Source organism: Pezoporus wallicus, unplaced genomic scaffold, assembly GCF_028554395.1.
Source record: "Pezoporus wallicus isolate ANWC-B61680 ecotype Strahan unplaced genomic scaffold, APGP_CSIRO_Pwel_v1 contig_6354, whole genome shotgun sequence".
Lineage (NCBI taxonomy): Eukaryota > Metazoa > Chordata > Aves > Psittaciformes > Psittacidae > Pezoporus > Pezoporus wallicus.
The window spans coordinates 679,052-691,011 of record NW_026638688.1 but is presented as its reverse complement, the minus strand read 5'-3'; the positions used below and the strand labels follow the sequence as shown (position 1 = coordinate 691,011).

General features: G+C 48.8%; 1 protein-coding gene across 1 annotated transcript; it reads right to left on the bottom strand.

Moving 5' to 3' along the window:
* Positions 1–4,243: 4,243 nt before the first annotated feature.
* MSX2 (msh homeobox 2) lies at positions 4,244–10,431 on the bottom strand. Its single transcript, XM_057411932.1, has 2 exons — positions 9,943–10,431; positions 4,244–6,287 (listed from the first exon to the last, which is right to left on the bottom strand). Exons 1-2 carry the CDS (start codon positions 10,295–10,297, stop codon positions 5,863–5,865), a joined length of 780 nt encoding a protein of 259 aa, XP_057267915.1. The 5' UTR covers positions 10,298–10,431; the 3' UTR covers positions 4,244–5,862.
* Positions 10,432–11,960: the final 1,529 nt, after the last annotated feature.

Below are 11,960 nucleotides of genomic sequence, written 5' to 3'. Positions count from 1 at the left end.
TTTTCTCTCAGCTTTGATGTTTTGACAGTCTTAAATTAATTTTATTGCATTTTTTTGGCTCGGAGATGGGAGATTATTCTGACTGCTTATTTTTCATTATGACTTTTTTGTTTTCAAGAACCGGTTTGTTATTTAACACAGCACCTTGATAAGCGCGGTTGAAATGAATTGGCCATTACAGGTCATTAAAAAGCAAAGAATTCTGTTTTCAAGCAATCCATTACACGTCTGGGAAAATATTCCTACTTAAAACAAACTTTGAGCCGAACGCTGGCATAATCAGTTTAATAAAACGGGTAGCGCATAGTTTTAAGGAACATGGTTTTTTCTTTACGAGATTCTTGCTTATTCAAAACACATACATATACAGAGCATTTTGCCAAAAAAAGGCCTGCCCTTACAGTAAGAATATCACAGAATGTTTTTAATTTCCTTGAACAGTGTTATAAAACATTAATCGTGCGTACATTGCTTGAGACTTTTCCTTCCCAAGCAAAGCAGAATTATTCCAATCCCCTTTTAAAAAAATGGTAGCATTTTAAAATATACCGCAGTTGCAGCTTTATAGACCGGTATTTCCACTAAAACAGCAGGGACAGAATTGCTCTGGTGTTAAAAGACTGAAATATAATGGATGGAAAGATTTTTATTCCTTTCGTGCAGCTAGTTGGGAACTGCTGGTAGCACCCGCCAAATACCTTACGGATTACGGTGGGAAACACGCATCGAGGGACTAAAGAAGTCATAACCAACTCAAAACAAACCTAAAAAGCTCAACAGCAAAACGAGCCCCGAAGTTACCCACTCGCCGAGCTGGCGGCCGGCACCGAAAGGGACCGTGAACCGCATAGCCCTTCGTTCCTGGGTTTCCCAGTGCGGGGATGAGGTTTTCCCTGAAATTCCTCATGTCTTTCACTGGAAAACAGTCACCTCCTGCATTGGAAGGGAAAAAGAAAATAGAATAACCACTTTGTTTTTATTTTGAGAGACAGACTTTCTCTGCAAAGGATGTGGGCACTGCCGAAAGTGGGGGAACTTCAAGAACTGACCCCGGGAAAAGGTTTATTTTAACTCCCCGTACTGCTTACCGATCATGGGCACGAGAGAAATACAGTCACGCTATGGAGTGTTGTTTCATGTTTTTTTGTGGATTTTTTTTCCTTTTAATGATTTTTATATATATGTATTTAAAGTTTAAGAGACACGAATTAGTCTGCGGGGCTGTTAAACTGCGGATAAACAGAGGGGGAAATATGCTTTGGGGAAAGAAAACTGTTAAGTTCCCTATCCAAAGAGCCCTGAGCTGAATCCACTGCGGCTGCATCTCGGACTCTCCTGCTCCTTGCGCGGGAGCTGCGCGCAGAACGGAATAGTGCGCGGCCTGGGGCCTCCTCCGCAGCCCTGGGGAGCTGGGCGCTTCTCGGGCGGGTGGTTCGTCCTGTGTCATGCTCCCTATCGTGCCCCCCGTGGGCTCTCAGCTCACCCCATAAATTCCTTCAAAAGATGTAAGCACACTGGGCACTTTTGTAGCTATGCATACAAGCACTGTACGGAAACTTGTGATGTTCAGCTCACCTCTGTAGCGATGTGTGTGCGCGTACACACAGCCCCGGTGAAGCAGTGCCCACGCCGAGAAGACCTCACTGGGGCCGGGCGGGGCGGGGGGAGAGTTGCACACATACACGCTGCTGCAGACTCCGCCAGTCACACAGACCTGCCGGCCCGGAGCCGAGCTGCGACCTCCGGAGCCCTCCTGCTCTCCCCGGGCCGGATCAGCGGAGCAGGTGCCCGCTCCTGCGCGGAGCTCCCGCGGCGCGGAGCTTTCCCCAGAGCCGGTGCTCGGCCGGGGGCGGCTCCATCCCCGCGGTACGGCTTTTGAGGTCCCCGTTGCTCCCGGCTTCGCCGAGGGGCTCGCGGCGGAGATCAAACCCCTTCGTTTTCGAGGATGCGGCTGAGAGACGCGCCGCAGCCAGCGAGTTTTTCTTCCTTCCCCGTAAAAAAGCAGGAATTCCGGGGTTTGACAAGGCAACGTGACAACATGAAATGCAGGCTCCGAGCGCCCGTGGCTTTAGGTAATGAGCGCTGGGCCATAGCCGGTCAGAAAGCCCATTCCTAACTGTTTATGTCAACAAATCCATACCTCTTGAATTAAGGTCCCGGGAGAGCTGCTCTGTGCCCGGCTGGCCTGAGCCGCCGTTCAGCAAGTCGGGATTTTAAGGATCGGGATAATTTATCGTGTTGTTTTTAATGTTTATTATTTATTGCTCTAATTATTTTTCACTTTCTATTGGGAATTTAAAATATATAGATGTACCTGGAACAGATGCCAACTCCTTTCATTCTCACTCAAGTTCTAATCATCGCATCTGCTTTGTGTCAGAAAATACTTTGGGAACAATTTAACTTTGCATTAAAATAACTAATTAAAGCCACACCTCCACAGTCTCTTGCGAAAGTGGAGGAGGAATTTCGGTAAGTGCATCGCTTTTAATGATAGCATTCTGATTTCCCTGCCTTGCTGTAATTTATTCAGTTACAGATCTGCCTGCGGGGCAGCTCCCATTAGGCCGATGATGAAGTCTCATGAGTAAAGCTTGACACCTCCCTCCTAATAAAATATAATACTCAATTAACTCGGCCTTTCTGAAGGCTTTAATTGGAACAAGTTAATAATGGGCGCAGGGTGAATTGTCATGCCATCCGCAAGTTCGGGGATGGTGTCATGGATCCGTCCTGCCTTTCCCATAACAGAGGTTGTAACCGAGATTTGGAAGCTTTTCCTTCAACACCCTTGTGTTCTGCAATAAATCTGTATCCATTTAAGGATCTATCATAACACACACAAAGCTCCTGCGCTCAAAGAATTTCCAGCGAAAAGATTTAGCTGTAATCCCTGACACAGCTGATTTATGCCGAAGGTTAAAATGTACCGCTGGTTTATTTATAACCTGCCTAGCCCTCGGACAACCGGGCGAGGAGTGCAGGGACGAGGGGTAACTGCCCCTGCCCCAGAGCTGGGGTGAGAGCACTTCGAAGAAAGTGAGCTCCAGAAAGAAGCGGCTGTCTCCGGTTTTTATGCGGCAGTAAATGCTAATTTGAAAAGTCTGCGTGGCGATTAGATTCCCCCAGCTTTGTTCCCTACAGTTGCGAAGCGGGAATGTTAACAGGGGTTTTATTTAGGAGCCGGGAAAGAGGCGAGCAGGGTATGATGAGAGATGCCCTAGGATCCCGAGCCGCAGCCCACTCCTCACAGCCCAACTCGGGAGGCGTCCTCCCCCCCTGCAGGTTTCCTCCCCGCACCGCAGAGGCCGGAGCTGCCTAGCGCAGAGCGCGGCTGCCCAACACACCCGGGGGACCGGGTGCACCCTCGGGCCGCGGAGCTGCCCGTTGGGAGAGCGATTCGCTCTGGGATGCTGGGGGAAAGCTCTCCTCCGTGCACTGGAAGCGCATTTGAGTTCATCTGCTTCCACAGAGCAAAAGAACCTTTTTTCTCCACCTGGGATGCCAAGCCTCCTACAACAGAATTTACACTGGTGTAGCACGGGACTTGGGTGTAACACGGTAAACTACTCCTGACCTCCTGGGTACCCCTCTGATCAGAGTAACCCTCTCCAGCCCCCCTCACCAGAAAGGCCGGAGTGAGTGCTCTGGCACCTGCTCCCTGGGTAGCACATGGGCTGCTCTCAAAACAATGTGTTGGCAGCACATGGGAGCCCCGCAGTGCCACTATACAGAAGTATTCATAGAATCATAGAATAGTTTGTGTTGGAAGGGACCTTCAAAGGTCATCTATTGCAGGGGCCTGACAGATCTTCTCTGTATGACAAGGCCCTCAAATGCCGCAGGGGTTGAATCTAGCCACCCACTAAAGCACACATTTGAAGACAATGGAAAGGCAAGTCAGAAGGAGAGTCCTGAGCAAAAGAGAAAAAGGTACATGAGCTAAGAAAAGTGATGGAAACATCACCAGAGTACGATGTTGTAAAGAGCAGAGGCGCCTAAAAGTGGTTGTTAAAAACAAGGAAGCCTCATAAAAGGTTTGGCTTTTGACTTTGAATTGTTGACTTGCAATTCACCTTCATGTGCTGCAAATTTGGCTTTAATTCAGATTCAGAAAGGGGAAATAATCATAAAGGCAACCCAAACATTCCTTTGAACTTGACCCAGCGGTGCAAAACACACACACAGAGAAGTTACCTTTTAAAGAACTCCAAACGCTAAGAGACCCACACACAATTAAATATGTTTTTTCTTTTTTAATTTAATTCGAAATAAGAGATAAGAAATAATAAATCTTCAATAAAATATATAAAATTGTACAAGGCATCCCTTTCAAAGGGACTTTCCTATAATGGAAGATTGGGGTGAGGAGGAGAGAGAGGGAAAGTTCATCTATAGTGGGTACCAGGCGGTGACACTGCCTGGGTCAAAACAAACCAAAACCAGCAAAACCTCGTGGCATTTTTAATTTTTCTATTTGTTTTGTTTTGTTTCTTTCTTTCTTCCAGAACAACATGCTAAGAAAATAAATCCAGGAGAAGCTCTGCCTTCAGTGCTCCACAGCCTTTGGAGTAACTTTCTCACAAAGTTTAGCAAAAGTAATACATATAATACAATAGTTATAAGGAGAAGCCTGGGGAAGACACTGCCAGCACTTTGGGGAGCTCCCACAGGGACAGGCAGATTACACAGTTTCTTGGCACCCCACCATTCTACCAGCATAGTTGTTTGTTTGTGATACCTGGATCTCACCTAAGAAGGGCTTAAAGCATGAGTCACACTGGCATCCTCAGCGAGGGAAGCAGAGGAAGACTCAGGGGTTCTTCTATTCAACACAGACTGTTGCAAATACTAATAAAAAACCCCAAACATCTCCCAGAAGTGTTCCACAATCCTTTGCTCACCACCACTGTGGAAACAACCCACAACCTTCTTTCCCCAGAAAGCTTCCTTCCTTCTCTCCTGGTTTTCAAAGAGCATTGCAGAGCCAAGATTACCTGGCTGTAGCCAAAAATTTCTAAGCATGCCAATAGGAAGAGATAAAGACCAGACTGCCTAATAACCCTCTCTTGCACTTTACCTCCCCTCACAGTGCTTTACAAACAGTGAAGCTATTTATACAGATAAAGACATTACAGGAGCCAATGGTGGATGAAGCTGCGCTCTACATTTAGGGGCCCCGATGCTCATCTTGTTGCAAACATTTGCAGAGGTTTGGGGTGTGGAAATTTTTCTTACCCCCAGAAATGCAGGAACTTGCTGGCTCTTAACTTCACTCAGGCTCTACTGGGTCTAGTTTCTATTTACATGGTGTCTCTAGCTAAGGGCTTTGCTTTCTTTAAAAAAAACAAAAACAAAAACAAAACCCAATCAACAAATCCTTGATTATTCCTTTTTATTTCCCTCCCCCACTGCCCCCATATTAAGTGAAGGCAACTTAGAGTGTGGGTTTAGGGTTTGCACCCCTCTTACTTTAAACATATGCTGGGCCCCATCAGGAAGGCGTTGGGAAATATTTGCCTCAATGAGATTGCTTTATCGCCCGTTCTTTTTTATTCTAGTTTTATGTGCACTGTATAAAATCCCTACATTTGCTCAACTTTTTTATCCTTTTTTTGCTTGTTTTTACATATTTTTTTTCTTTGAGGATCAGACTCTGAGCGCTCAGAGCACTCTCAGAAGACGCCCAACCTGTAGCATACAGGATGCCTTGCTTTGCTAACGCAAACTCCCGTACACTCAGGATGGCAAATAGAAGCGTGCAGAAGGAGCGGCCAGTACTGGTTGGGGTACTGCCTTCTCAGGGTTGGACATGATCCAGCAGGAAGTCTGTCTCACTGTCACTTTGTCTTTCTGATCTTCTTAGGATAAGTGGTACATGCTATATCCAACAGGAGTAGCATAGAGTCCAACGGGTGGGATAGGAAGCACAGGTCTGTGAAAAGGATAGGATGTTCCATACAGTGAGGCAGCCTGGATAGGAGAGTTGATGGGGAAAGGAAGGCTGAACCCCGATGGCAACATGGGCTTTGCTGCCATTTTGAGCTTCTCTAGCTCAGCCTCCTGCAGTCTCTTGGCCTTGGCCCTCCGATTCTGGAACCAGATTTTGACCTGGGTCTCTGTGAGGTTGAGGGAGCTGGAGAACTCAGCTCTCTCGGCAATGGACAGATACTGCTTCTGGCGGAACTTGCGCTCCAGAGCCAGCAGCTGGGAAGTGGTGAATGGGGTTCGGGGCTTCCTGTTCGTCTTGTGCTTCCTCAGGGTGCAGGCAGTGGGGCTCAGATGTCCTGCAAGGAAGGGAAAGGCTGGTTATCACAAAAGCAGGGAGACTTGTGTGCTCTGGAGAGACGCTGTGCTTGAGAGGAATGGGGTTAGGAGGGAGGGGTATGTGAAGGGACTGTTGCCAGGTGATACCCTCAAAACGGGTTCTTTCTGCAAGCGGCTATGGAAAGCCTTCTTCTGGCCAAACTTGTGTTCACAGGACTTGAGCCAATGTCCTGGGAAGTGAAATCTTTCCTCAGCAATTTCAAAATGACAGCTTGTAGTCAAAGAAGGCACAAAGGATTCCCAGATACACACACAGCCAGTCGCTTTAGGAGTCACATCACGGGTCTAGAGCACTCAAAACAGCTGCCCTGGCAGCTGCAGAACTGGACGAGTCACTCTAGCAAAGTATGGGGCAAACCTATTTGTAAAAGCAGAAGACTCACTCACAAAAGTGAATCTCTTGCAGCAGTACAAATGACAAGCTCAGCTCTGCTTCAGAATTTCTCCACCAAAAGCAGCAAGTCAACCCTATCTATTTTTCTCTCGGCTGAAGTGGGTCTGATAATTTTTGTGGTTTAGATAACTGGGCATTTTTCTTGCTATTTCTTCTTCGAGAGCAAGTTTTTCCTCTGCTTAATAACTTTTCAAGGAATGTTTTCCCGTTTTCAACAAGTATAAAGAAACCTTATATTAAAAAAAAAGCAGTGCACATCTCATTCAGCATTTTGCTATTAGACTTTTGCCTTTTCAAAACCAAAACAAAACCCCCAGAACAAACCAATAACTGTAGCATCTGTAGCCAATACAAGTCAGGAAACCTACTACCGTTTATACTTCCCTTGTAACCCCAGCCAGGTTAGGCACATGTGCCGGGATGGCACATCGCTGACTTCTCTTTAGATTAACTTTTCTTTTCACTAATAGTTTTGCAAGCTAAAGAATAATTAAAAAGCATACGGCGGACTTGAAAAGCGTGACTTATTTGCTGTGTTCCAAATCACTCTCAGGGCATATGACAAGTCACCCTGGCTCCCCAGCTTGATCCAGAATGACACACAGGCTGCCCTTAAGAGGCTGCTAAATTTTACACATGCTGCAGTCTGCTTCAAACGCTCGTCAGTATTTGCACGTCGCGTTTTCTGGGCTCCTTTCACTTTACTCTTTTTAAAAATAGACAGCACCACGGAGCTGCTTAAGTGCTTATCACGCAATTAAAAATTAATCCCATGCGGAAAGTGTTCAGAAGTTCAGAAAGGGGAGGGAGAAAACAGCTACATCGGGGAAAAGTTAAACCCTTCTTACTCTTCTTCTAGATACTGAAAGCGAAAAATAAAGTCCTCTTAGAAAACAACTTGTCAGATACCATCTTATGATCACACGAAGGCGTTTTAACAATTAAGGGGCTCACCATGACAATTGGTTCACCCCTAAAACTGCACTAAACTAAAACTACGCTAAATCGACCCTAAATTCACTACCGGTCACCCCGCATTTCCACTCTCTATTTGTAAAGGCAGCCTTTTCTCCAAGAGAAGCTCTCTAAAGCCCCGGCTAAGAGGGGCTCCTGCTCATCCAGGCCGGAAGGGGTTTATTTACGAGGCAGCCCATGGTTCCGGCGATCGCGCCCCGTCCCAGAACTTCCCCGGCTCTGGGCTTTGCCCCGGCTGCTGCTGCGCAGGAACGGCAACAACCAGCTTTTACATTAAATCCAGGACAAGAATTCCCCCCCGGGAATACACCCCGAGTCTTCATGGGCTTCTTCCCCCGCCGGCCCCCAAGGGACTGCCAAACAATGATAAGAAGCAGGGACCGTCGTCGCCGCCGCAGACCCCGTAATTGCGTCTACCCTGTGCTAGTCCCCAAGCACTCGCCGCAGTGATTTGTTTCCCTGGGTTTGGTTGGTTTTTTTTGGTTTGTTTTGTTGTTTGTTTTTTTTTTTTTCCCCTCTTCCCTGGTTAACCTCCGTTTCTGGCCAAAACCATCACTTTAGCTCCCTCTCCGTATTGCTCAGCTCTTTGCCCAATTCATCCCACTCGTAATATTAATAATAGTAAATCGAGGAGCTGCTTCTAATGTCAAACCCTCCACGGGCAGACGGGCTTCTCGCAGGAGAACCAGTCACTGCATCTCGCTGTCACACCGGCTCTGAAGGGCCCGAGGGCCGGGGAGGGGGCCGGGGGAAGAAGGAAAAACGGTTGAGGCCGAAGGACCTTCCCTTCCCCAATCGCCATTATTAACCCCAAATCCCGCTGCAAACACCGGACCTGAACTGCCTAAGTTCTGTACAAAGCTATTTTTCAGACGTCTGAACCACCGATCTGAATAAAGAAAAAGGAGGAATTCCGAAGGGGAAAAAAAGAAATGTACCAGGAGAAGACTAGGCCGTGCCTAAGTCTAGGGTTTTGAGCAGTTTAGAGGAGGGGTCCGGGTAGGAGCACACGCTTCTTTATACAATTTCCAGCATACTGGGGGTAAAAATCGCAAACAGGAGCTGCTCGGGGAATGACAAGGGCGAGCTGCTTTCCTCCCGGGGCCTCTCCAGGGCTCTCTCCCCGCACGTTAGAAATCAAATTAATTCGGGGTTATCGCAAAGGAAAGGAAGTGGCTGAAAGCCAAATCGAAATGATTGTCAAAAAAATAAAGGAGCTGTAATAGAGCTAAATTTCCTTCCCGCAACATTAGTTTACAGGAACAAATTCTGCGAGATTGTCCGGCTCAACGGTTGTAGCGTTTGTAAAGTTACCGACTTAAATAAATAAATTTACAGAGGGTATGTTGGGGATGCAGAACAGAGTGAATCGATGTGCTGATGCAGGTGTACAGCCGCCAAGGCTTTTGGCGGTGGGCAGAAAACTTAAGTACCGCCGGGCTGCGGATTTCACCTTTTCCTGTAGGTAGCTTTGTGTATTTTTATTTTTAAAAGCAATTGATTTATTTTCCCCCTCTCTTTTTTAAAGGTTTATTACCGAAAGCAGAACGCAGCTCGGCACAGACCCAGCAGCGCGGCTCCCAACAGCCCAAAGGCTGAAGAGGTGACCTGTCACCTACTGATTGCCTGTCCTTAAAGCGGTGGGAACACGGTCGGGAGACATCCAGGGATAAAGAGATCGGGCCCGGCTCGGGGAACGCTTGACAGGCAGCGTTCAAGGAGCGAGAGAAGCGACCACCCGTGCCAGAGAAGACAGCGTCAGGACCCGGCGCGCAGAAAGCGCGCAAGGCTGGAAGGAACAATTCCCAACTTTAAGAGGTTGCTTTGCAACGTTTGGAGACGGGAGGAAAATTCCTAATTCTCGTGGCAACGGGATAACATAAACGGACGAAGTGGCACCCAGTGAGCCGTGTGTTAGGAAAGGGAGCTAGTCCCTGGTAGCTCTTGAACTATGGTTTTAAAAGCATTATATACTTATATACATTCACAGGTATACAAGTATATAACTACAACATATAAATGAAGAAATATGTAACTTACATATAAAAATCGGGTGCATAGCTATGAATACATACATAAAATAGTATATACGTGTATATGTATACGTCCAGCGTGCCACAGACGGGCTCGGCACGCCGGCAGCCGCGCTGCCCGAGGCCGGTGCTCGGAGCTCCCGGCAGGAGCGGTGCCCGCCTGCCCTCCCTGGCCACCCGCTAGCCCCCGACACCACTTCCCCGGGCACTCACTTGGCGGAGGGGAGTATCTCCCCGCTTCTTGAATCCAGGACGTGCCGTCCTCCGAGTTCTCCGATTTGACCGAGGCGGTGTCGAAGGTTTTTGTAAGCGCCCCAGGGGGGGTGTGCGCGTCCCGGGAGCCGTGGCCCGACAGCAGCAGGTTCCTGGAGGTGCCCACTGCCGCCCCGTCGGCGCTGGTCCCCGCCGCGGGCAGCGGCAGCTCTTTGGGGGGTTTCTTGTCGGACATGAGGGCTTCCACGCTGAACGGCAAACTGGACACCTTGACTTTGTGGTGCTCCTCGGTGCCGGCCGACGGGCCCTCCTCATCGGAGGAGAAAACCTCCTTCGCCTTGGAAGGAGAAGCCATCACGGGAACGGAGGGAGGCTGGAGCGAGGCCGCCCGGGGAGCTGCGCTGCGCCTCTGCCGGGCCCTGCGCAGGGACGGTGTGAGTGGGGCTCTGCGGGGCCGCCCCCCTTTTCCCCCCTCTAGGCTCCCAGGCGCTTTCCTCCTTTGGGAAGTAGTGTAGACGCCCCACGAACCAATGAGAACCAGCGCTGGGGCCTGACGTCACGAGGTGACTCATGCCATTGGCTCGGCAGCGGGGGGGCGGGGCCAAATCACTTTTATTTTCCTTTTTATTATTTTTTTCTTCTTTTTTTTTCGGGGCGATTTTGTTTGGGGAGTTCCCCCCTTCCCCCGAAATGAATTAGGAGTTAATGACACGGGCAGCCAGCGGAGCTGTGCTATTAAGGCACCGTCCAGGGCTGTAATCACAGCAAGGCAAGGAACGAAAAAAAGCAAGAGAAAAAAAAAAGCCGCGGGGGTAATTTCGGCTGATGATGATCATCAGGCGAAGAGGAAACTTTAGAAGATCGCGGCTCTGCCTCCTCTCGCCGCCGGCCCGGTTCCTCCCATCGGGTACCGCCGCGCCCCATCCCCGCCGCCCTCCCCAGAGCGGGGCTTGTCCCGGCCCCGCCGCGTCTCCAAACAGGAGCTTTGCCGAGCGTGGCGGGGGGTGCTGCACCCCCGGGCGGAGACAGCCCCCGTGGGGGGGGACGCGGCCGCCTCTTCCGAACAGCTCGATTTTCAGCCGAAAAAGGCTTTTTTTTTGGGGGGGTGGGGGGTGGGGGTGTTTGCGTTTCCTCGGCAGCAGGACTCAAGCCGGGCAAAACCGCGCTGAAGAGCTTACACTGTAATTATTTGGGGTTTTTTTTTTGCAGCGTCAATTATGCACGTGATGAATAGATGAGCTTTAATAAATTAGGGGCATGCAGCCCTTAATTAAGAGGCATATCTTGTACTATGAAAGAGATTCTCTCACTTTTTGACTTCCTACCAGTGGTATGAATAAAGACTATCCTTTATAAAGCGTTTCTAATTACCCCGCTGATAAAAGCATATACTTTTTTTTTTTTTCACAATTATTTTAATCTTATGCCAGGCATTATTTTATGCTGTGCCTGCAACTTTCTCCGGTTTCTTTTTTTCTTTTTTTTTAAGTTCAGAAAAAGCAAAGTTTTGGAGCCGTTTTGGTGTTATAACTGAGGCTCCAAACCCCAAACTACTCTGAGAAGGCAGCAGTGCATCTGCCCAAGTCTGGGGCTGTGCAGTGCAGCTCCTCGGCCCAATCCCTGACTTGAGGAGTGGCTCAAACAAAGCAGTAGGCTCCATCCTGGATGGTTACAGGACTCTGCTTCCTGACCAGTTTTGGTTATATTCCTTCCACAGAACGTAGGATTTCACTAGCTCATCTTGTGCTCAGTTTGGACTCCTGACATTCCCGCCAGCCCATGCAGCAGTCTTTGAAGTCCCCAGTCCTGCTAACACATATCACAACTTCTCACACCCTCCACGGCCTGGGTGATTATACCCTTTCATAGAGGGCAGTTTGGGAGCTGATTTTGGGGGAGGAATTGGTCTGCTGTGGACTTTCCCTGGGCCATGTTCCTCTGCCCAGGCCAGGCCAGAGATCACCTCGATGATGGGGCTGTACTGAGTGCACTATGATGGGCCCAGGGGGTCCTCCCAA